Source organism: Coenobita brevimanus, chromosome 14 (assembly GCF_032717465.1).
Source record: "Coenobita brevimanus isolate Jiangsu-jjx chromosome 14, ASM3271746v2, whole genome shotgun sequence".
Lineage (NCBI taxonomy): Eukaryota > Metazoa > Arthropoda > Malacostraca > Decapoda > Coenobitidae > Coenobita > Coenobita brevimanus.
Window position 1 is genome coordinate 5,566,399 of NC_136967.1, and position 22,231 is coordinate 5,588,629.

The 22,231-nt window shown below is 40.5% G+C and overlaps 1 protein-coding gene across 1 annotated transcript; it reads left to right on the forward strand.

Moving 5' to 3' along the window:
* Positions 1–13,781: 13,781 nt before the first annotated feature.
* On the forward strand, positions 13,782–21,612 carry LOC145418833 (UDP-glycosyltransferase UGT5-like). The gene is made up of 7 exons (XM_080287151.1): positions 13,782–13,973; positions 15,940–16,194; positions 17,129–17,365; positions 17,760–17,924; positions 19,371–19,593; positions 19,811–20,030; positions 21,114–21,612. Exons 1-7 carry the CDS (start codon positions 13,788–13,790, stop codon positions 21,394–21,396), a joined length of 1,569 nt encoding a protein of 522 aa, XP_080143277.1. The 5' UTR covers positions 13,782–13,787; the 3' UTR covers positions 21,397–21,612.
* Positions 21,613–22,231: the final 619 nt, after the last annotated feature.

Below are 22,231 nucleotides of genomic sequence, written 5' to 3' on the forward strand. Positions count from 1 at the left end.
TGACATGTTATGGTAGCAATGTAAAAACAACACAGAAAATAAAATGTTTAGTATTGTTAAGAATGCAAATATTTAGTAGAATGCTAATGGATCTCAAAAACTAGTTCGGCAATTATTATCACTGGCGGTATGCATAACGTAACCTCCCTCCCCCCCACCCGTCCGGCGCCTGCCCTGGCCCTCACTATGCAAAGCCCCCCCTCCCCCTTAAGCAGCTCTCCCACCGGCTCGACCAGTTGCAGGAAACCTGTCGCATGGAATTGTTGCGTGTCACGGGTTGCACGGACCAAGGCCAAATAAGTATAGTATAATATATATTATTATATATGAGTCTATATTTACATCATAATATTATATATATTACCTTATAAAATTAATATAGTCATATATATTTGGCCTTGGTCAGCGCGACCTGTGGCACACAATTCTCGGTGAGACCAGTTTCATGCAACTGGCAGAGCCGATGGGAGAGCCGCCTTACTCCTGAGACATTTTTCTCCCCACCCGACTCCGTACCCAGCCATCTATGGAATGAACTCTGCCTGAGGTTCACTACGGACGAAGAGAGTTGATGATTCGAACTTTCGTCGAGCATGTGTACACACGAACAAAGAGAGACACTGTTGCCAGCAACCGTGACCCACCTCTCGCGTCTGGGTGGCCCAGGTGGAAAGTTTGGCGACTGTACATGTCTGTCGAGTGCTTGTGAATTCCCTATGGAAGAACTGGCGCTTTTGAGAAAAAAATAAAATAAATAAATAATAATAATAATAATAATAATAATAATTATTATTATTAATGAAAAACTGAATCTGGGAACGGAAATTGAAGAATTTGATTATATACCCATGTTCAAATCTGGCCGCCCTGGAGCCGGTGCCAGCCTCCAATAAGTGTTCATATTTGATCACTTGCTGTCACTGTCAGAGGATTTCATTCCTGTCATCGATCAGTTCATAGCTTCTCTTAACCAATGGCTGCAAGCGTGTGAACTGATGTCAGGTTGCTTTGACTGTTTCGGACGACTGACAAAGCTCTCCTCTGGAGAGCTGCCTAGAGCAGCTAAGAAATTACTGGATGTCTATTCCAACGATCTGGAGACTTCATTTTCTGAAGAGCTCATCCAGTTTGCTGCTTTTGCGAATATTACGCTGACGAAGAGCCAAACGACGTTAGCGCTGAGCTATTTCTCTTCAAACTTATCCACGATAAGTATGTGCTAGATATTTTCCCCAATGTGGAGGTTACCCTGCGAATGTACCTGGCTGTAATGGTGAACAACTGCAGTGCTAAGCGTGTTTTTTTTTTTTTTTTTTTTTTCAAGCTGAAATTGATTAAGAATCGACTACGAGCAAGCAGGACACAGGAGTGACTTGTGAATTAACAGTCATGAGCACCGAGTCGGACTTCCTACGCTCATTGGATTTGATGATTTAATAAGAGAATTTTCCATTAGAATATTACGGAAAGCACCTGGACTAGACCAGATTTCTAGACGCTGTTCGTTCAATGAACAGTCTATACAAGTGTTGAGTGGTGAGTGCACACTTGAGTTGTTTTTTTTTTGTTTTTTTCTCGCTTCATGATTATTCTGTTTTGCGTGCTATGCTAGGAAGTGTTCAGTGCATTTCAGGGCTGCTGTTTTTTTCATTCAGGGCTAATTAATGTGGAGATTTTTCAGAAAGTATCGTTATTACCATATCTTTACTGATATCAATTTCTGAATACAGTTATCACAGGTCGTCGGAGCGAGATGTATCGTGCGAGCGAGCAAATCGTTGCAACAGTGCGAGGGTTAAAAATGTATTTTCATTTAGCACCATGCTAATTTGATGCTTGGGATGGGCCCCCCACCAAAACGGGTCCTAGGTCCCCCACATCCCAAATCCGGCACTGCCTTGATATGCAACATGGATGTTTCTGAATAACACAGATATTAGCTACAAAAGGAGATTTATGTCTTGACACTAATGTCCACTTCTCCCGCCTCTTCATGAATGTTTGTGCAATTGAGGAGCAAGCAAATTAAAGATCAGTGCTGTGAAATCAAACATTTCTTACATTTAACTGAGCTTAAGGAGAACTGTAAATTTATTTATTACAACAAATTTACAAGAATCTCAAAGCAATGTAAATTCACTCAATCAGTCAAGTTAGATAATACTCTTAAACCTAGAGAACAGGAAAAGATGCTGTTAATTGGAGATGTGGATTCGCGGGGCAGCCGCCGCTATGACACCGCAAGATGAGGAGGGTAATCTTCGGCGATCTTCCTGTCTGATAGGAAAAAAGTGTTATGAAACCTCAGAAGCATTTGCAACCCTGACCCGCTTGATAGTGTTGCCATGGGAGCACAACATAGTCATGGTTACAAGTCCTGGTAGAGCAGAAAACTGAGGGGTGAAAACCGCAAAAATATAACATAGAGTGACTGTTGTAATATATAAACTAGAATCATCGAACAAAGGTAACCACACCTTAAGAGAAAAATTTTTAGTAAAAAAAAAAAAAATGATAAAATCTATGCTACCAAGGTGATGGGGAGACAAAGACAGACATGAAATGTGTTACACAGCACAAGCAAAACCCGGGAATTCGTTGACCTCTCTAACGACAGAGGGCTGAAGAGTGTGTACCAATAAATCATCTCTATTATTTGAGGAACATAAATCTCTATATGGTTTAACATTTGGACACTCAACAATGTAATGTTCTAGGTTGTGCTTTCCTTTCTCTTCACATACTCTGCAGTTTCGTATCATATTATTACTTGACTTACTTATTTTCCAGAGATATCTATACTGCATTTTGATTCTGCTACAGTTTGTTTGCTGCCTTCTGGTAATCAGTCCTACATTAACATAATCAGGTGCCTTGTGCTTTGATACTGATACATAATTTCTGTGTATGTTTTATCACCTCTAAGTGCTGGCAGTACTGTTGTATGACACTAGAACCTATTTTAGCTTAGATCCCACATACAGGTAGAGTAAATTTATAGTCCCCACTACCCTTTAGTCACTGGTGCCCCTTCTCTCGCTGGAGCAGTGGTTCCCAAAGTGGGCGGTACCGCCTCCCTGGGGGCGGTGGAAAGATCCAGGGGGGCAGTGATACAAAAAGGGGCGGTAGGTGGGCGGCAGGGGGGCATCAGAACCAAGTAATAATATTTTACTTTTTTTTTTTTCTTTACAAAATCCACGTGACAAAATCTAAGCCACGAACACTTAAGGGACACGTATGCTTTACAAAGAATGAAATTAAGAGTTATACACGAATGCATGGTTTATCTTTTTCCGTGGTCCGAAATCGGATCAGACAGCAGACGTCTGCAAAGGCCAAGGCTCTAGATTTGTAAGCATTGCAAGTTATCTTCAGTCTTGTAATGTACATAATTATATAGTATAATAAAGATGTGACTGAGCTAGATTGCAGAGACGCCAATGGGTGTGGAAGTGTTGCTGTGCTAAGGCTGTTATTTGGACTATTTCCGTTGTTAGTTGTAACACTTACTGTGATAATAATGCAGCGCGCCTACATCTCATGTTTTTCCAGTATATTTTGTTGTGGTTTGCATGCTTTTTGCATTATTATTATTATTATTATTTTTTTTTTTTTTGCTAGACATGGTATGTAGAATGTAAACATAGCCTCTTTCAATTTTCGAATCGAAAGTTGGAAGAGACCATGTTTACACTTCTTTTTCTGTCTCTCAGTACAATAATGAACGAATTATTAAAACTATCCTAGCATCGCTTGGCATAACAACAGCTAAGAAGTAAAATCATTAGTATTACTCTGCGGAGGTCCGCAAGGCCGTACTGTGACGTCATTAATGTGGTCCGCATGTTGTCCGTACGGAAATCTGGAATGCGGATCCATGTCCGTCACAAGCAGCCTTAACTGTAACTTCTAATGTTAAATATTTCTTAAGTATTTTATTTTTTAGTTTCTTATTCGTACTTGTATTATTGTGTCTTGTACTTTTCCTAGAAAGCGCATTACAATAATATTTCCTTATGTTTTTTCTGATGCAATTTGTCGCGATTCACATGACTTTTACAAAGAACTTATATTTTTTGTTCCAGAATAAAATATGGCCACAGCACAGCGAAGAAAAAAGAACTGTAGGCAATATAGTGTGGAATATCTGAAATATGGTTTTTGTATCAGCAACACTTAACCAACAGCAACCATTGTGCCTGTAGTGTGAAAGAGTCTTTTCAAATGAAGCCATGAAACCTTCCATGCTTCTTGAACAAATGATGAAAATACACTCTGATAAAGTTGACAAAAACTTAGGATTCTTTCAGTCACTTCAAGGCAACTGTCTGAAACGGAAAACCATTAGAAATATGTTTGCTAGCACTTTACAACAATCCAGTGATGGTTTGCGTGCATCATACAACATCTCATTGCTGATTGTTAGATCTGGTAAGCCTCATACAGCTGGAGAAGAGCTTATTCTGCCAGCAGTAAGAGAGGTTCTGCACACAGTTTTACACAAGTCACCAAAACAAATTATTAAAGCTATTCCTCTCTGTCATAACTCTGTTAAAGAAAGAGTGGATCAAATGGATGAAAACACTGAAGACACATTGTGCAACATGCTAAGGATAACAGAATTTAGCTTACAGTTAGATGAGTCCACTCTGCCAGGCAATGAATCTTTGCTTCTTGCTTATGTTCGTTTCGTCAAAGATGAAAGTTTGGTTCAAGAGCTGACATTTGCAAGACATACAGAGACAGACACAAAAGGAGTCAGCATTTCGTGTTGTTGAGAATTATTTCAAAGAGAAAGACATCCCGTTTACCAACACTGTTGCCTGTGCAACAGATGGGGGACCATCGATGATAGGTCGTCATCGTGGCTTCATCAGTTTCTTGAAAAAAACTGTACCTGGTGTGTTTACAGTGCACTGTGTAATCCGCGGGCAACATCTGGTCTCAAAATCCCTAAGTGGTCGACTTCACCAATCACTGAGTGCTGTTACCATAGCAATTCGTAAATAAAATCAAGGCACATGCTCTCCATTCCCGACTGTTTCAACAGCGCTACACTGAGAATGATGAAGATTTTGAACGTTTGTTGTTGCACACAGAAGCTAGATGGTTGTCAAAGGGAAACTGCCTGAGACGTTCCCATTCACTTTTAAAACAGTTGTTGAAATCTTCCAAGACTCCAGTTCTGTTCTCTGTGATTATTAAAGGAACATCAGGCATGACACAGCTTACTTGTCAGAAGTATTCATAGAGTTCAACGAAATGTGCAACTGCAAGGATATGAGCTTAACCTTATCAAAGTCAAATCAGCCCTCTCCACGTTTCTGTCCAAGTTACAGTTATTCAAACGTAACATAGACCGTCGTGAACTCTTCCAGTTTCCGAGCCTCTCTGAATTGGAGAAGGAGAAAAGCATACCAGACGATGACGTTCAAGTGTATTGTGCACACCTGAATGAGCTCCATAAAGAAATGTGTAACAGATTTCAGGATTTTTTTTTTTTTTTCATAAAATACCAGACTGGGTGATCAATCCATTCCTAGATATCAGCAATGAGGAAACAGGAATTGTGAAGGAAGAACTGGTTTCACTCCAAAATGACAATGAACTGAGGCCAAAGTTCAAAAAAACATATGAAGATTTTTGCCTACAAAAAAACATTTCTGACCGCTACCCTGCCCTGTGGAGCAAAGTCAAGATGTGCTTTGTTGCCTTCCCAGCATCATATTTAGCAGAGCGGGGCTTCAGAGGAGTCGCCCAGCTTCTTTCCAAGCAAAGAAACAGACTGAAAATTACTGAACGTGAGTACCTGAGACTTCTTCTTAGTGCCTTCCAGCCTGATGTTGAGAAACTGATATCCCTGCACCAAGCACATTCATCCCATTAAAACTGTCAAGACAATGTAGTTACAGGTGAGATGTAAATTTACCCTTTCAGCTAAATAAATTGGTTTACTAGGTCAAGATTTTTTTGTGAAATACATACGTGTGTTTACAGTGTTAGATTAGTTGTTGTTTTGCATTTGCAGTATGCCTAATACCAAGAAAGAGGTATATTCGTATATGTGTGTGGAGGGGGGGAAGCACTAGGGATGTGGCCTGGGAGCCAAGAGGGCGGCAGCCCGAAAAAGTTCGGGAACCACTGCGCTAGAACGTCTGCACGTTCATTTCCTCTGATACCACAGTGAGAAGGTGCCCATGTGAAATTAACTGAATTACCATTTTTCTATACCTTATAATACATCTACCTGTATTTTGTCAACCAGTAGTTGGTGCTCAGGTGATATTGCGTGCAGAGCCTGTAGGGCGCCGAGACAGTCAGACGCTATAATAACATCTTCATCTTTTTTACTGGACGTTGATAAGCAGCTAATGCACAGGCTATGGCGAGTAGCTCACACTGGGTGACAGCTTCCATAACTGAGACACATCGATATTGCTCCACCCTCTTCTTGCTTCTCTCTCCATACCATACGACCCCTGAGCCCGCTCTTCCATCTTCCAAGAGGGACCCATCAGTGTAGTAGATCGTGGAACCCCCTGGGGAGCTACTGAGTCTGTGCAGGAAATCCTGTCTGAGGACAGGGGCAGGCGTATCAGGTTTCTTGTGGGAGAGATTCGTTAGAGAGAAGCTTAACTCAGGGATATGCCATGGTGGGCGGGATATTACACTGTACCGCTGGTTATCAATATACTGTAGTTATGGACGTTAGATTCACCAAACAGGGTCTTAATTGCCTTAGTCCACTCATTATTTGCGTGTACTCGGCTTGAGTGAAATACTGCATTATAAAATGTGTCATCATCTCTTGTGTTGAGTTGATTTGTATGGTGGCTATACTCACTACTCTACAGTATGTTCGATCGTTGTGAATCCCCCCTCTATCCTGATTGATTCTCGTCTGGCTGACATGGGGGAACCTAATATGGCTCTTATGGATTTGTTCTGGATGGCTTCAAGTCGTGTGACACTGGTCTTAGTGAGTGGGAGGAGAGAATTGGCACTGTAGGCTATGACTGATCTTACCATGGTGATGTACAGTTGTCTTACAAGCGGTACTGTGATCCCAACACTTCCTCTTGCAACCTGTTTAAGGAGTGGCTTTAACTTCTTCGAGATCCTACTTATTTCATCACTGTGTTGGTTGGTCTTACATAGTAGTACACCTATGTACTGATAAGTTCTAACTTCCTCAAGGATTTTTTCCCTGTATTCTAACCTTTCCCTTGTTCTTTTTCTTCCTGTGTAGTACTTTGGTCTTCTCTGGTGCTATTATCAGTCCTATGCTATTACATGTTTTAGAGAACTCCGTAAGAGCTCTTGTGATCAGGGTATGGGTGTTGGCCTGTATGACTATGTCATCTGCGTATATAGTGATTGTAACTCCCTTGATGTTTATCTTTCCGACTGTATTCATAATGATGAAAATGTGCATACGGCAATAAATCAATGCGCGCAGTGACTGGCCTTTGGATTTGTTTTGAACGATGTGGAGTATCTTGCAACTCCAGTGACAGGTCTCAGTTGGTAATAAGTATCATGGCACCTGACAGTCCTCTGGCCAGAGCGCACGCAACCGCTCCTCCACCACCACCAACAACAACGTGAGTTTACGCAGGATTTAAGCCTATTCATTTTGTTTCACATTTCATTTTTTTTTAAATTTTCAGGTGATTTGTGGATAGTATAATGCAAATAATGTAGTATTTTTCCTTGTTCCTTCGCAAGTAGAGCACGCTAACTGATGCACAGATTTTTCCGTGGGACATTTTGCTTTGAAAAGTGACATTACATGAGGATTAGTCACAGTCATTCGTAATTCAGACTCACAGACGTTTTAACGAGGAAAACGAAATTCTCTCTCTCTCTCTCTCTCTCTCTCTCTCTCTCTCAGACTCACACACATTTTAAGGAGGATAACGAAATTCTCTCTCTCTCTCTCTCTCTCTCTCTCTCTCTCTCTCTCTCTCTCTCTCTCTCTCTCTCTCAGACTCACACACGTTTTAAGGAGGATAACGAAATTCTCTCTCTCTCTCTCTCTCTCTCTCTCTCTCTCTCTCTATATATATATATATATATATATATATATATATATATATATATTATAAACAAAACTGTTCACTTAATTGTCAGTGTTCTACATTTAACATCCCAATTGCAGAATATTTATTACATTTTGTTCAGGGAGTTATGCAGAATATGCCATGTGATTTGTGCAGCTTAGAAAACGTCAGATGTTAAATTTTTGGTTCTCCTAAAAATCATTTTCCCCACTGAACGATGGTGTGATATAAGGTCCAGAAGATAAGGAAGAGCACAAAAGAGGAAAAACTATCAACAGCATCAGTGGCGATTCTACGATTTATTTATTTATTTTTTCAGGGTACAGTGGGACGGAGATAGGCTTCAAGAGTTTCCCCAAGATATTCTAAGTGTCGTGGAACGCTTCGTGGCACCCTTTCCTTGTGGTTAATTTTGCATACTACATTTTCACATGCTTTTGCGTTTTGTTACCTGGTTTTAATACTGACATAGTCTTCATCTGAAACTTGCAAAGGGTGTCAAGGTGAGATGCACAGAATAAATCACTAAGGAAAAATTGTGACGAAACCACCAAGGCTACTTACTAGAGGCCCATACATATCAAGCGCGGCTCGGAATATGACCTTGACATACTTTGACCAATTTCGAACTCGTGGGAGATTTTCATACCTACACACACCTGTAAAATTGTGTGATGATATCTTGAGCGGTTGCGACGTTATCGTGCTAACAGACACAAAGACAAATTGAAAACACTACCAGCTTCGCTATCGCGGATGGTAAGAATGCGACCCCAAGTACTGTCCTCTTGAGGCTAAGTGTTAGCCGATTAACCTTGAGTCCCAGTCCCCTGACGCTTGAGCATGAGCCTCATGGCCATATAACTCTGTGAGTTTCCGCTTAAGTAATATGCACACAATGCACAATCCTAGGTTTATTTTGCCTCCCATGCTGATTTTTTTTATTTTTTTATTTATTATTTTTTTTTTTTTTGCTGTGTAAGAATATAGCAGTGTATCCCTTGTAAGTGCTCTCCTGCAGTAATAGTACGACACATCTAGTTTGATGTTGCAAGGCTGCAGCACATAAATATCATGGAAGGAGATTCGCGAAGCACGAACCATTTGTTGTGGCTACTGTCCACTAACCATGACACATCTAAGATAATGCCTGAAACACGAATGACAAATTTTTCTATTTTTTTTTTCCCCCATGTCTTCGTTCTCTTTACATCGGAACCGATATTAATTCACCGAGATCCCTACTTCCCTACGACTTCGGTACTGTACCAAGCTTTTGAGGTACTGCCTTACTTGTAAGGTAGTTTTGCTTACTATGTATCTATAACTTCAATATGCTTCCTTACTCTTAGCTTCCAAAGTTTTCCTGCGGCCGTTTCTGACCTCTATATACCTTAATTGTACATTCAGATATTCACTGTACTTCCTAATTTTATTTTTCATGTAACCCTATCTCCCTTGAGCTTGATTCTTCCCTATCTTCCTTTTGCCTCCTGGCTTTCACTGCAACCTACTTCCGGTTCCCCAGTTTGCTTTCCGACCCTCACTCTGACGCCTTAATACTGCATTACTGTACCTCCATTGTGTTCCGATTGACTGACGTGGCCTCGAGCTTCCCTGCCTTCACTCTTCGTCACGCGCGGAGGCTAGCACCCAACAATTTCTTGAGAACTACGCACAGGATCATACCTGAAGGACGAGTGAAGGTCAAAATGGATGAAAAAAACAAAAAAAGAGAGAGCAGAAAACAGGATTCACCTGTTGAGGGAATGATGCTGTGCAATCGCTGAGTCACATAATGATGCAAGTGTATAATAATTAAACATATGTTGCACCTGTGACATCTCTCTCTCTCTCTGTCTCTCTCTCTCTCTCTCACACACACACACACACACACACACACACACACACACACACACACACACACACACACACACACACAAACACACAATCTCTCCATCTCTATTATCTATCTCTCTGAGTGTGACTCCTTCATTGGAGCAAACTTTGGTTAGCATCATATTTAGTTTATTTCCCCCCTTGACTGTTTGACCGTCTGGACCCAGCCTCACTCCACCTTCGTATGGAAAAGATGTTGATGACGATAACGATGATGATGATGATGATGATGATTTTCCATTTATACATATACTCAGGTGCACATGACTAGAGTTGCACCTTTTTTTTCTTTCTTTTTTTTTTACCTAAACGTCGACGAGATGTTCTATCCTGTGAAGCAAGATTTTATGTGGATCGTTTGGTCTGTGAGGTGGAGGCGAGAATTTCGAAGGCCCGAAGGATGAGTGGATGGATTGGTGGCCCATTTTTAAAAGGGTCTTTGTTGATAAATGCCCAGCTTTTGTATGTTCCTGTTCCTGTCATCGAACCTCTTTATCCCCATTTAAGAGGAAAAAATGGTGAAGATGATGATACATGAAGATTCACCTCAATTCTTCCAAGATGCTTGCTATGGAATGGATCCTTGCCAGAGTACATTTTGCTCTGGCTATCGGGTTCAGTGTTCACAAATTTATATTACTTTTAACATGTTACTGGTATGTTTATGTTTTAACACTTTATTGCTGTTGTCGATTAACTTAATGTGGTCAATCGTTTTATAAGTCGTATCATTATTTTCATAAAATATTTTTGAACAATATAGAATAGTAAAAAAGTTTATTACTTTTTGGTTGTTTTGTAAAAAGGTTAGTGAACCTTGCCCCACAGGACACGAACTTGTCAGAGAGGAGAAATAGTTAGCGCAGTGCAGGAAACATAATCTATATTCCGTAGACTGTAATGCCCTCTACCTGTGACCTTCAGTCTTTTAAATGCAATGTGGGCAGGCATCTCGAAATGAACATATCTTGAATTTGGCTCTTCTCTGTTTATTTTTCCTTGCTGGGGACAACATTCCGGGTTTTCAGCCTTCGATGCCTTCTTCTCCGCTTAAAAAAGTAGTCATAATTCTTCCATTAGCAGTTTCTCTGACACCACAGTTCACATGATATCCTGGAAATGTATATCAATAGGCTACCTGTCTCTCTATCTATTGTAAGACTCCATAATCCCGTAAGGGAATGGCCACAAACAAATCACCTCCACGTCGCACCGTCCTTTGCCATTTGACTGCTGCTCTCCCTCTAACTTACACCCCTCTCTCTCATAAATCTCTCCATTCCATCCCTCCATCTAATCTTTGGTCTTTCCTTCTTCAGTCCTGCTCCATCTCGCACACATACACTCCTCTAGTCAGTCATTCATACGATAGTCAACTGCATTAATATGTAGACCAACGACATGAACCTTCAAAATTGCCAGTACTCAGACCTTCATCAAACCAGCAACACATATGAGTTCTCCTACGACAAGGATGTCGTCGTGGTATGGATCTGAGTGTGGCAAACTATCGGAGAAATTAAAACAAAAACAAGAAGCGGTTCCTCGGCACAGCAAACCCGTCCTCGGCAGTCATTTTAGTGCTGACGTATAAACACAACAGGATATCTAGTCAAAGATGTCACGTTTCAAATTTGGAGTAAATCGGGTGAAAATTGACGATTTTATGCCCGTTCGAAATTTTAGGCCCGACTCCCCCTACCGCTAACTAGGAGGTGACCCCCGTGATGTAGCCAGGCATGTTATAGGATGCAGATTTGAAAGATACACCTTTAGGTTTTGGTTTCATGCCAATATGACGAATGTGAAAGGAGTTATGGCGAAAAAACGATTTTTTTTTTTTTCCATTTTTTGCCCTACAGCCTGGGCCTTGGCCCAGTTTGGCCCAAAATTTAATCTGGTGATCAGAAGGTCATAGCCCAGCATCCATGTAATTTTAGTCAAAATCGCACCAGTAGTTTTAACGTAAAGATGTTAACAGACAGACAGACAGACAGACGGACAGACAGACAAACAGACAGACAGACAAACAGAGTGAAAACAATACCTGTCCCTGAGCCTCTCCGGGACGGGGATGGAGTAATTACCTTTGTAAACAATGACCGCCGCTACCCGCCTGACAACGAGCAGCATACTCCTGATCCTACGTACTGTATATGCAGCGAAGCAACGGTCTGACGTAACACTACTGAAGAGTAATAAAGGTGATATGAGTTAGTCCTGTTATTAATTGTATTCAAAAGTCGATCACAGTTTCACATCAAAAAGTAATTGGGAGAGATAATCATAATCGAAAAGGATATATGGGAAGGCGAATCTATTTATTCTCTCTGAAGCAATTTTGCATCATCCTAGGGAGTTCCGCTCGAGGTGGTCACCCCGCTTCCCCCTTCTCTACATTACTGACACACACACACACACACACACACACACACACACACTGGAAGGGATGAAATACATAAAAGAGAGCGGTGTAAGTTAGAATGAAGGCAGCCTGATGACATGGGATAGGGTGACAAGGAAGCGATTAGTTTGTGGCCTCCAGTATCAAGGCTTCTGGCTCTTGATAGATTCATGGATAGGTAGATAGGAAGACAGATAAAATAATAAACACAAAGACAGATTGGGGATTCCTACGTGATAAATTGCAACAAATTCCCTGATTAAAAGTGACTAATATACTTTTGATTTGTAAGTTGCTCTATTTTACTTAACCACTTAGTTTTATTTATTTATTTACTTATGAATTTATTTGATGAATTCACTCATAGAAGAAAAAACTTATCACTCAATGTCGGAGAGACCAGGGATTCCTGTGACAAGCTGTAACAAATTCTCTTATAAAAATTGATGGCCCTTACATCACTGATTTGAAAAACTATTGTCTTACAGTATCGCTATTTCCGTCTCTGCACCGCATGTACTCTGTTGTTTATTTAATTATTCATTTACTTTTATTTTTATTTTTGCCAACTTCGGGGAGACTAGGGATTTTTAAACGATAACCAAAAAAAAAAAAAAAAAAAATACTCTCATGCGCAATTGCACTACATAATCTTCCCAGTGATACTTTGTGCTCATATGAAGATCTATAATATTAAGGGCAGTAGCTTATCAGTTCTTGTATCAGAGAAAAGTAATGGATAACGAATTAGGATGCTGATGTACTCCTTTGATTACGAAATTGCTACTGATAATAGTTTGTAATGTTGGATTGTTCAATCTAATGTCATTTATTATTTTACTCTTTCGTCGTTCATAAACTTATAATCGCCTTGAGACAGATATTTCTTTAACCTGAAGGATTAGTTGCAGTCTTCATTAACTTTTTATTACATGGATTTCTTAAGCTGAATGAAATCGTCCGGGAATAAGACGATTAATTAGGAAAACACGTAATCATGGTAAAAACAAGAAGAAAAAAAAGCTCTAGTATTTTGCTCCATCCAGCGCCAGACGAATTTTTTTCAGCCGCGAGTGAGTCATAGAAGGCAGTTATTATGTCACCAATACACCTCTATTCTCTCTTAAATAACTCTAGACGATTTTAGAAGGGAACTGAGTAGGACTGGCAATAGAAGATGTAGTAAGAGGGAGAGTGTAAAAATAGTCAAGAACTGAAGCAGCAGAATACTAGATTTGGACAGAGTACAATATTGATGGTTAGGATAAGGTTAACTAGGTTTGGCACTAGCGTAGGCCTACAGTGATAAGAGTGTAAAAATGGTAACTAATTAAGGTATAAACGAAGTGGAGTAGTATTCCAATGTTGTAAAATAATAAAATAGAAAATGGATAAGAATTTCTCGACACATTAATCTGATTATGTGCCATCAGATGAAGTTGGCTGGGCTGTGTGTGTTAATGGTGGTTCTGGCGGGGGGCACCGTGGGAGAGCTGCCGCCCCTTCAGGTCTCTTACAATATCCTCATGCTCCTGCCGAGAGCCTGCAGAAGCCACAGTAACTTGAACTCGGCAGTGGCCAAGGCTCTGGCCAACCGTGGGCACAAGGTAAGACTGACTAACTTTATTCGTGGTGGGTGCTTGCGGTCGAAGCTGGCCATGTTCATCTTTCCAGCAGAAGTAGTAGCAGTAGTTGTAGCTGCAATCCCAGGCTCATCTGAACATGAACCCGCTGGAGCGCAGGCTAAACTTGTCCTTTCACCGTGGTCCACCATCATCCTTTCGGGGGACTGGGAGGAGATTAAAAGACGTTTGTATAACCAGACAGCTCTGCCATCTGGCCATATCGATGCCACCACGTGAAGGCGTCCCTCTCTCCACACCAGTCTAAATATTTCTAAACTTGACTATGGCCCGTGTTCTCGTACGCTTAGGAGGCTCCCAGCACTCTTTCTCACTATTTTTATTTTATTTTATTTATTTATTTATTGGATAAGACACGTTATTATTCTCACGTCTCTTTTCAATGTAATCTAAGTCTTCTTGCTTTTCTTGACACGTTAATATTTTCTTGTCCCTTATTTATGCAGTCTACAGATGCCTCATACCGCCGCCGACGCCAATTTAATGTATAATTTACAAACCAACCTCGTCCGACGTCGTTTTTGGAGGTTATTAATCCCATTATTTTAGTCTGCCCTGATACAAAATCTTAGAGATGACATACCTTCTCTAACGCCAACAAAATTTATGATTTCTGCATCCTGATCCGGATCTTCCTTAAAATCAAATCAGCTTCTCCTTGTCCCAGTGCCCACCTGTTTCAGATTTCATTAAACTCTAATCATAACTTTTAGATCAATTTTTTGCACAGAGAAGCAAACAAGTAAACAAGCCAACAGACACGGGTGAATACGGATAATTACTCGCACACAGTTGGATGCATAATCTCCTCCAAAAACATAAGAAAGCTTAGCAAGGCGCGGTAAGAAAAATAAATCGCTGAGGAAGAGGTATTAAGAAGCCTCCCAATCCCACAAGTAATTGGCCCTGTGACCAGAAGTTAGGAAGGCAACCGACAACGAGCCTAACTCAGCGAAACCTACAACACAGTATTATTCTTGGTTAATTAAAGCAACATTAAGAATTAGGGGGTCTTTAGTTTATCAGAGGCAACGTTTCGTTCACTTCACGGCTTCTTCAGACACTAGTCATTTCTGCCCAAAGGAGCTCTGAAGTAAGCGAAACGTTCCCTTGAAAATAGAAGCCTTTACCTCTAGATTGTGCTTTTATTGGAACCAATTTATCAGACGAAATATCGCTAATAATAATTCTGTTCTTGCTTGCTGCAGCTTAACTAAATTTAAGGATGTCTAATAGTGAAGGGGTTCATTAGACCACATCTATAACACCCCCAGAAATCAAATCGTCTAGAGACAGTTAAAATATAGTGCGACTGATGCATCTTGTTTTATATTTGTCAACCGTTAAAGTACAGGACGGCCGTAAACAGTACTCCACTAGAGACTCACCTGGAGGAGTTTTTTGTGCTGCGGGGACGGCTAAGTCTGCTGGTGCCACCGTGGATGTGGTCTGGGAATGGAAAATGAATGAATGATGAAGGATAGACACTTGGTGCACACTTAGCTGACCCGCAAGACGCGAGAAATCGACCACCGGAGTGCAGAGGGAGCGTTATATATTGGCCACCCTGTATATACTTAACATTACCCGCCTACCACCTACCATTCTGTCTTGACCCACCCCCGGTATACTTGACATTATCCAACTACCATCTACCATTCTCTCTTGACCCACTCACTATATACTTGACATATCACCTGCCATTGTCTTGACTCACCTCAATATACTTGACATTATCCGTCTATCACTTATCATCCTGTCTTAACCCACCCCCTATATACTTGACATTAACCATATATCCACTCTGTCTTGACTCACCCCCTATATATATTTGACATCAACCATCTATTACCTGTCATTCTGTCTTGGCCCACCCTCTGTATCCTTATATTAACCTTCTGTCACCTACTGTTCTCTATCAATGTCTCAGATTGTAATGCTGACCCCATTCCCGAAGCTGGCAATACATCCGAACATCACCGCCTTGTACCCCGACCTTGGCAGTCTCCATGAGGACAGGATCAACTTGTTTGACTTTAGAGGGGATACTTCAGGTTGCCTCAGCTGTTTCACTGAGTTGCTTCCTATGGTGACCCGAAAGTTGTACAAAGATCCAGTGATACAGGATCTTTACAGCAGAAGAAAGGAGTTTGACCTGATCATTCTTGACAGTCTATTTAACGAGGTAAGTCTTGCCTATCCGAAGCATTTCCAAAGTGTTTGGAATTTGGTGTTCGCTTACATCAGGGGTCGACAACCTACGGTCCGCGGGCCTGACCTGGCCCTTATGCCTTATCTGACCGACCCGCCAGTGTGCTCCACATATTAACAAAAATATAACCTTTTTTCACTTACTCAGCATGTGAAAAACCATTTAGTCTTACTGGCTAATAATCACTATGACAAATACTAGTTTCTTATAGAAAGTGTGTATTCGAACAGACTTAAGCTCAGAGTATGAGGCTATGACGTGCTGCACCCAGCGCTCAGTGATCCAGCACTGCCAAATGTAAAAATTATGGCCCAGTTTAACAACTAATGATTATTTTATAGAAATGCGTTTATCTAAACTGATGCGATTAGTTGGCATAATAAAAAACACCTGGCGAGCCACCTAAGTAACAGAGCAGTTCCGGCCCCCAGTCCTTCAAAGGTTGCCGACTCCTGGCTTACATTTTCGGGTGAAGCCATTGCTCTTCTGCATGTTACATTTCACAATATCTTGAACTCTGTTTAATGCCTACCCTCAGCTGGAAACGTAATGGAGCAAAGGCTTTTCCCCGATACATTTTCATGGAAACTTTTTCTATGTCATATAATTGTAAAGTTTAAATACATATATTACCAAATAGCAATATCACGCCTGCAAGGATGGCAAAGCAAAGGCCAACTTGAGGTTGCTGTAAATAATCAGTGTTCCTTCCTTTTTGTAACAGAAAATCAGTTTTCAGTAAATATCACCGGGTCTTTGGATTACTCGTGATTTTATTAATAGGACTGCACTGAACAGATTTGATCTTGAAATTAGAATACAACTTTTCCAAATGTGGGTGCAAATTCTTCCACTTGTCGCCTTAGTTTTAGCAATACGATTGATAGTCTTCCGTCTCTCCCTGCAGATGATATACCCTTTCTTGCATGAGATGCCCTTCATCACAGTTTGTTCAGCTGGAATTGACCATCGTCAGAGTGCAGTCTTGGGCAACCTGCTCAATCCAGCTTACGTATCCAGTTTAGTGCGTGAAGACTTCCCGCTCCCCATGACTGCCTGGCATCGCTTTCTCAACACTTTAAGCCACATTATAGTAGCTGTGTACTGGAGAACCTGGGCCGTGGTTCCGCGGGTACAGAAAGAGGTAACTGGTCCCATTAACTACGACTGACCCCTCCAAAGGTGACTAAAATTGCTAGGCGGTAGCAGGATAAAGAATACACGTATTCAGAATCTTGTGGTATTCAAGGCAGTTAATGAAAAATGTTTTGAGAGGAAGTTAAATAAAACTTAATTGGCGAAAAAAAAAAAAAAATAAGAGACACCATGGCAGTGAAGGAACAAACTCTTTTCAGGTAAAACCATTTAACCACTGAAGACATGTTTTCTGGTTAGTGTGGCGTTAACATACGACATGATAAAAACAAGACCAGTGGAAAAATATGCACGGGTATTATATTGACAGATATGTACAGTAAGTAGATAGAGATACATAGAGATAGATAGACAGGTAGATAGATATACTGCTTATTCTTCAGATCTCTGCTCTGTTCCCTGACCTGCCGCCACTGCTGGATATAGAGAGGAATCAGAGTCTGGTGCTGGTGAACTCTCACTTCAGCATGGCCAGAACTGTTCCCCTCCTGCCCTCACAGGTGGAGGTGGGCGCCTTGCACTGCCGTCCCGCCGCCCCACTCCCACAGGTAAGCAGGACCGCATTTAAGGTTTCAAAGGAGATTTCGTGGCACATTTTTCATTGAGATTTACTGTACGTATGACATTTTGGTTTCCTTTGTAATATATATCTATATCTATATCTATCTATCTATCTACCTATCTATCTATCTATCTATCTATCTATCTATCTATCTATCTATATATATATATATATATATATATATATATATATATATATATATATATATATATATATATATATATATATATATATATATATATATATATATAGTATCTACATTGTTTCCTTCATGAATACAAAGTAGGATAAACCGCTGTACTAGACAAAACATGTATTAGGTCGTCTACTATCCATTCACTCGACGTTGTGCTGCCTTCATCTAACTCTTCATGGAGTTACAACCCAAGAGACTTCCTATTTATATTCAGGAAACAATTTACTACGTTGGGGGTACACTTGTAACCAAACGGCGCCAGGTGTTCTAGTAGGTCAATGTGCTTAACAGGATAGGACCCTTATTGGTTTAAATACAAGGACTGATTGGGTCCTATTGCTCACATAATATCTCTCAGGGGCGAGCAAGGCTGGTCACACTCGCCTTCAGTGCCGGGAGTGAATAAAGAAATCCTTGGCTCCTACCTTCCTGATTGGATGAATAAGGATTGTACGTAAATTTATCTTCACACGTACACCTATATTGTTTATACTCTAATTTCTCCTATCCATCTTGAATACTGAGCTGCAACAGTAGATTAACACTAGAATATGGTGGAAGTCAAGAACACGTGCTATGGAACTATGTAGAATCGTAGTATTGACTTTTTCTGCCACTGAGGTACGTGAAATCATCCGCAAAGGGACAAAAAAAATAGGGCCAAGTTAAAGTAAAAAGAGTATACTCTACCAAACCCGTCACATTCAGATCAGAGTGAATATTAAAGTGACGAAATATGGAAATAAAACGATCTTTGAAATCACTCAGCTGTTATGGAAGCCTGGATGTTCCTGTAAATTGAATAGAATCATCTACTACTACTACTACTACAGCAGCAGTAGTAGTAATAGTAGTAGTAGTAATAGTAGTTGTTGTTGTTGTTGTTGTACCAACAGTAGTAGCAGCAGAAGAAGAAGCAACAACTCCAGAATCATCGGAACGTAAACCCGGTGGACTGCAGGCTAAAACTACTCTTCTTCTGCAGTCCACCATCCTCTATTCGGGGGATGGGGCGTGCACCGAGGGACGTCTGTACAGCTTGCAATTCCACTCTCTAGGTACTCGTATATCGGTGCCACCACATGAAGGCGTCCCTCTACAGAACCCTTCCACAAATAAACAAATCTAAGTATTTTAATGCCAGTGGTGAGGATAATCCTTGAGTTAAGTTTCCTCTAATATCTAAGTTATTTCGATATTAAAAATCTCTGAACTTTGTACTCTTATCATCGCTAGGATCTGGAGTCATGGATATCAGGTGCTGGTCCCGAGGGTGTGATATACTTCAGTCTGGGCTCCCTCGTCCAGGGACACAATATACCACTGAAGTATCGTGACATGCTTATCAAGGCTTTCCGTAGGCTGCCACACCGAATCATCTGGAAGTATGAGGAGGACCTGGAGGGAGTGTCAGAGAACGTCTTGATAAGGAAATGGCTCCCACAACAGGACGTCCTTGGTGAGTTCATCCAGTATAATTAATGAGTTAGTTTATTATGATATATGCAAAGTATATCAAATAATTCAGATATGTTTCTAGTCACTAAGTCTATGGTAGAGGTATTAAGGTTCTGGCCCTAAGACAGCCTGTGGTAGAGGTGGTGAGGTTCTGGCACTATGACAGCCTGTGGTAGTGATGATGGGGTTCTGGTTCTTATACAATCTGTGCACCTCAGGTCACGACAACGTGAAGGTTTTCATCAGCCACGGCGGCCAGCTGAGCATGCAGGAGTCCATCTATCACGGCACGCCTCTCCTCGTCTTTCCCGTCGCTTGCGATCAACCGAAGAACGGTTTGTTTGTGCGGACTTCTGGCATCGGTGACATGTTGATGTGGGAGGACATGACTGTGGAAACCATAGTTGATGCTGTCTCCGAGATTACCACCAACCCAAAGTTAGTTAGATTAAGATGGTTCTTGACAATAGGAGATAGTGATACAGCTTTTAATTTCCTGGCAGATATTAATTTAGAGGGCAAATGTATTATGAAATAATATAGTTTTGAATACTGATTATCGGATTTATGCAGTCTTTGATGATTATATATGCATTTGCTGCCATTTTTGTCACCGTTTGAATAATTTTTGGTGAATGAGACTGAAACAGTTAATACCAAAATGTATTTTCGCCGTGCCTGTTGTAATATTCAAGACAACTGTATACACAAAATGTTCCAAGATTAACTGTCTAGTGAAGGATCTAGTTCTTATGGACTGCGTCTTGTATAACAAGTAATTGCTATTCTCCGTACTGTATATGGCATAGGAAGACTAGTAGCACCTCTTCCTTAGCGATTTATTTCGTGTACTGCACTTCAAGATTCTCTTTTATGATTATATATATATATATATATATATATATATATATATATATATATATATATATATATATATATATATATATATATATATATATATATATATATATATATATATAATTTAGTTTGGATTACTTCAAGACAAGGTTATATTAAAGTGTTATGGGCAGAATAAATCCCTAAGAAGAGAGGCTAGGAAATATCCTCAGTCACTTATAGAATGACCCTATGTCCTAAACCTGCATTGCAATTATCGTGGTGTAGTGTGGTCTGGTTGTAGAGACGATAACTTCTGATCAAATGGACGCAGGGTGAAATCTCGATTGCATTTCAGGAAAGCAGAAAGAAGATTATAATTCTGATTGCATTTTAGGAAAGCAGAATGAAGATTATAATTTTGATTGCGTTTTAAGAACATGGACTGAATATTTGGTCTCTATAAAAAGATGCCTGACCTACAAGGGGAGGATCATTGGTACTTTAATGAGTAGTAGCTTAGTTTTACTACTGGACATACTGATCATGTATTTCACTGAAATATAAAGTTGCCAGACAAATGATCAAGAGGAGATACTCATGACCGCTGTGGTACTTAATGTTGTCATACGATTTAACTGAATTTTCATTTTATATGGCCGACTTTATTAGCTTTATGTTCAGGTACAAGGAGAATGTGCTGGTGATGTCGAGGCAGCTGCGGGATCAGCCGACGACGCCGCAGGAGAGGGCCGTGTTCTGGACGGAGTACGTCATCCGTCACCGGGGGGCGCCGCAGCTGAGGAGCCCTGCAGCCCAGCTTTCCTGGGTGGAGTTCCTCATGCTGGACGTATTGTTCTTCTTCTCTGTGGCCGTCTTTATCTCCATCTTCTTGTTGCGTCGTATCATTAAAAGCATTTCGGCACTGATATTTGGTACAAGCAACCTCAAGTTGAAAACTCAGTAATATGTTGAGCAACAGTTATATTCATGCATTATATTAGTAGTGGTTAAGTTTGTGACTCTTCCTTTAGATATTTTAATGAGAAAGATAAGCAAGGTTATGAGCAATATTATATCTAGTAAGAGAAGCACTACAGGTGGGACAGCATGGGACCGTACGGATCCAGGAAAAGAGGATGGCCACAGATTCTGTCCTTGCAAGTAAAACGTAGAAGGCACAGATGAAGCTCCATTCATTCAGTTAAAACAAGAATGGCACAGAAGAACGCTCCAGCCATGCAAAGAAAACATGTATAATACTGGAATTCATAAAAAGAAAGGTAATAATTCTGGAGAAAAAGAAAAGCCAGGTCATCTACACTGCTGAAAATGTGTGTGTGTGTGTGTGTGTGTGTGTGTGTGTGTGTGTGTTGGGGATGGGGTGCGAATTATATTCCTGCATCTGGCAATTTCACTTTTTCTGCTTTAGATCTGTAGGTAGTTTTTGAAGGTAAATTAAAATACAGTAGAGTAAATATCAGTACATTTAATTTCACTACTCCTTTCGTGCTTCATTTGTATTCCCTCATTCTTTGGTTCGCCTATTTTAGCTTGTCCTCTCCCCTCTCCCTCTTTCCTTCCTTCACCTCAAAAGTTTCATCGTTTTAATCCTTTTTTTATGTGATGATGGCACAGTAAAACACTTTTGTTTATAATAACAGACTATGTCGATAAAAAAAAGAATACTAGTAAGAAGACACATAATACTGGGCAAAATAAGTCGCTAGGGAAGAGTTAGCTGCGATGCCTCCTATGTCACTATAAAACACTGCATTAAGTAATGACCGTAGATTTTAGTC

Coding starts and splice junctions, on each gene's coding strand:
- LOC145418833 (XM_080287151.1), top strand. CDS start 13,788: ATGTGCCATCAGATGAAGTTGGCTGGGCTGTGTGTGTTAATGGTGGTT. Junction 13,974..15,939: donor TGGCCAACCGTGGGCACAAG/GTAAGACTGACT, acceptor TCAATGTCTCAG/ATTGTAATGCTGACCCCATT. Junction 19,594..19,810: donor CCCACAACAGGACGTCCTTG/GTGAGTTCATCC, acceptor TGTGCACCTCAG/GTCACGACAACGTGAAGGTT.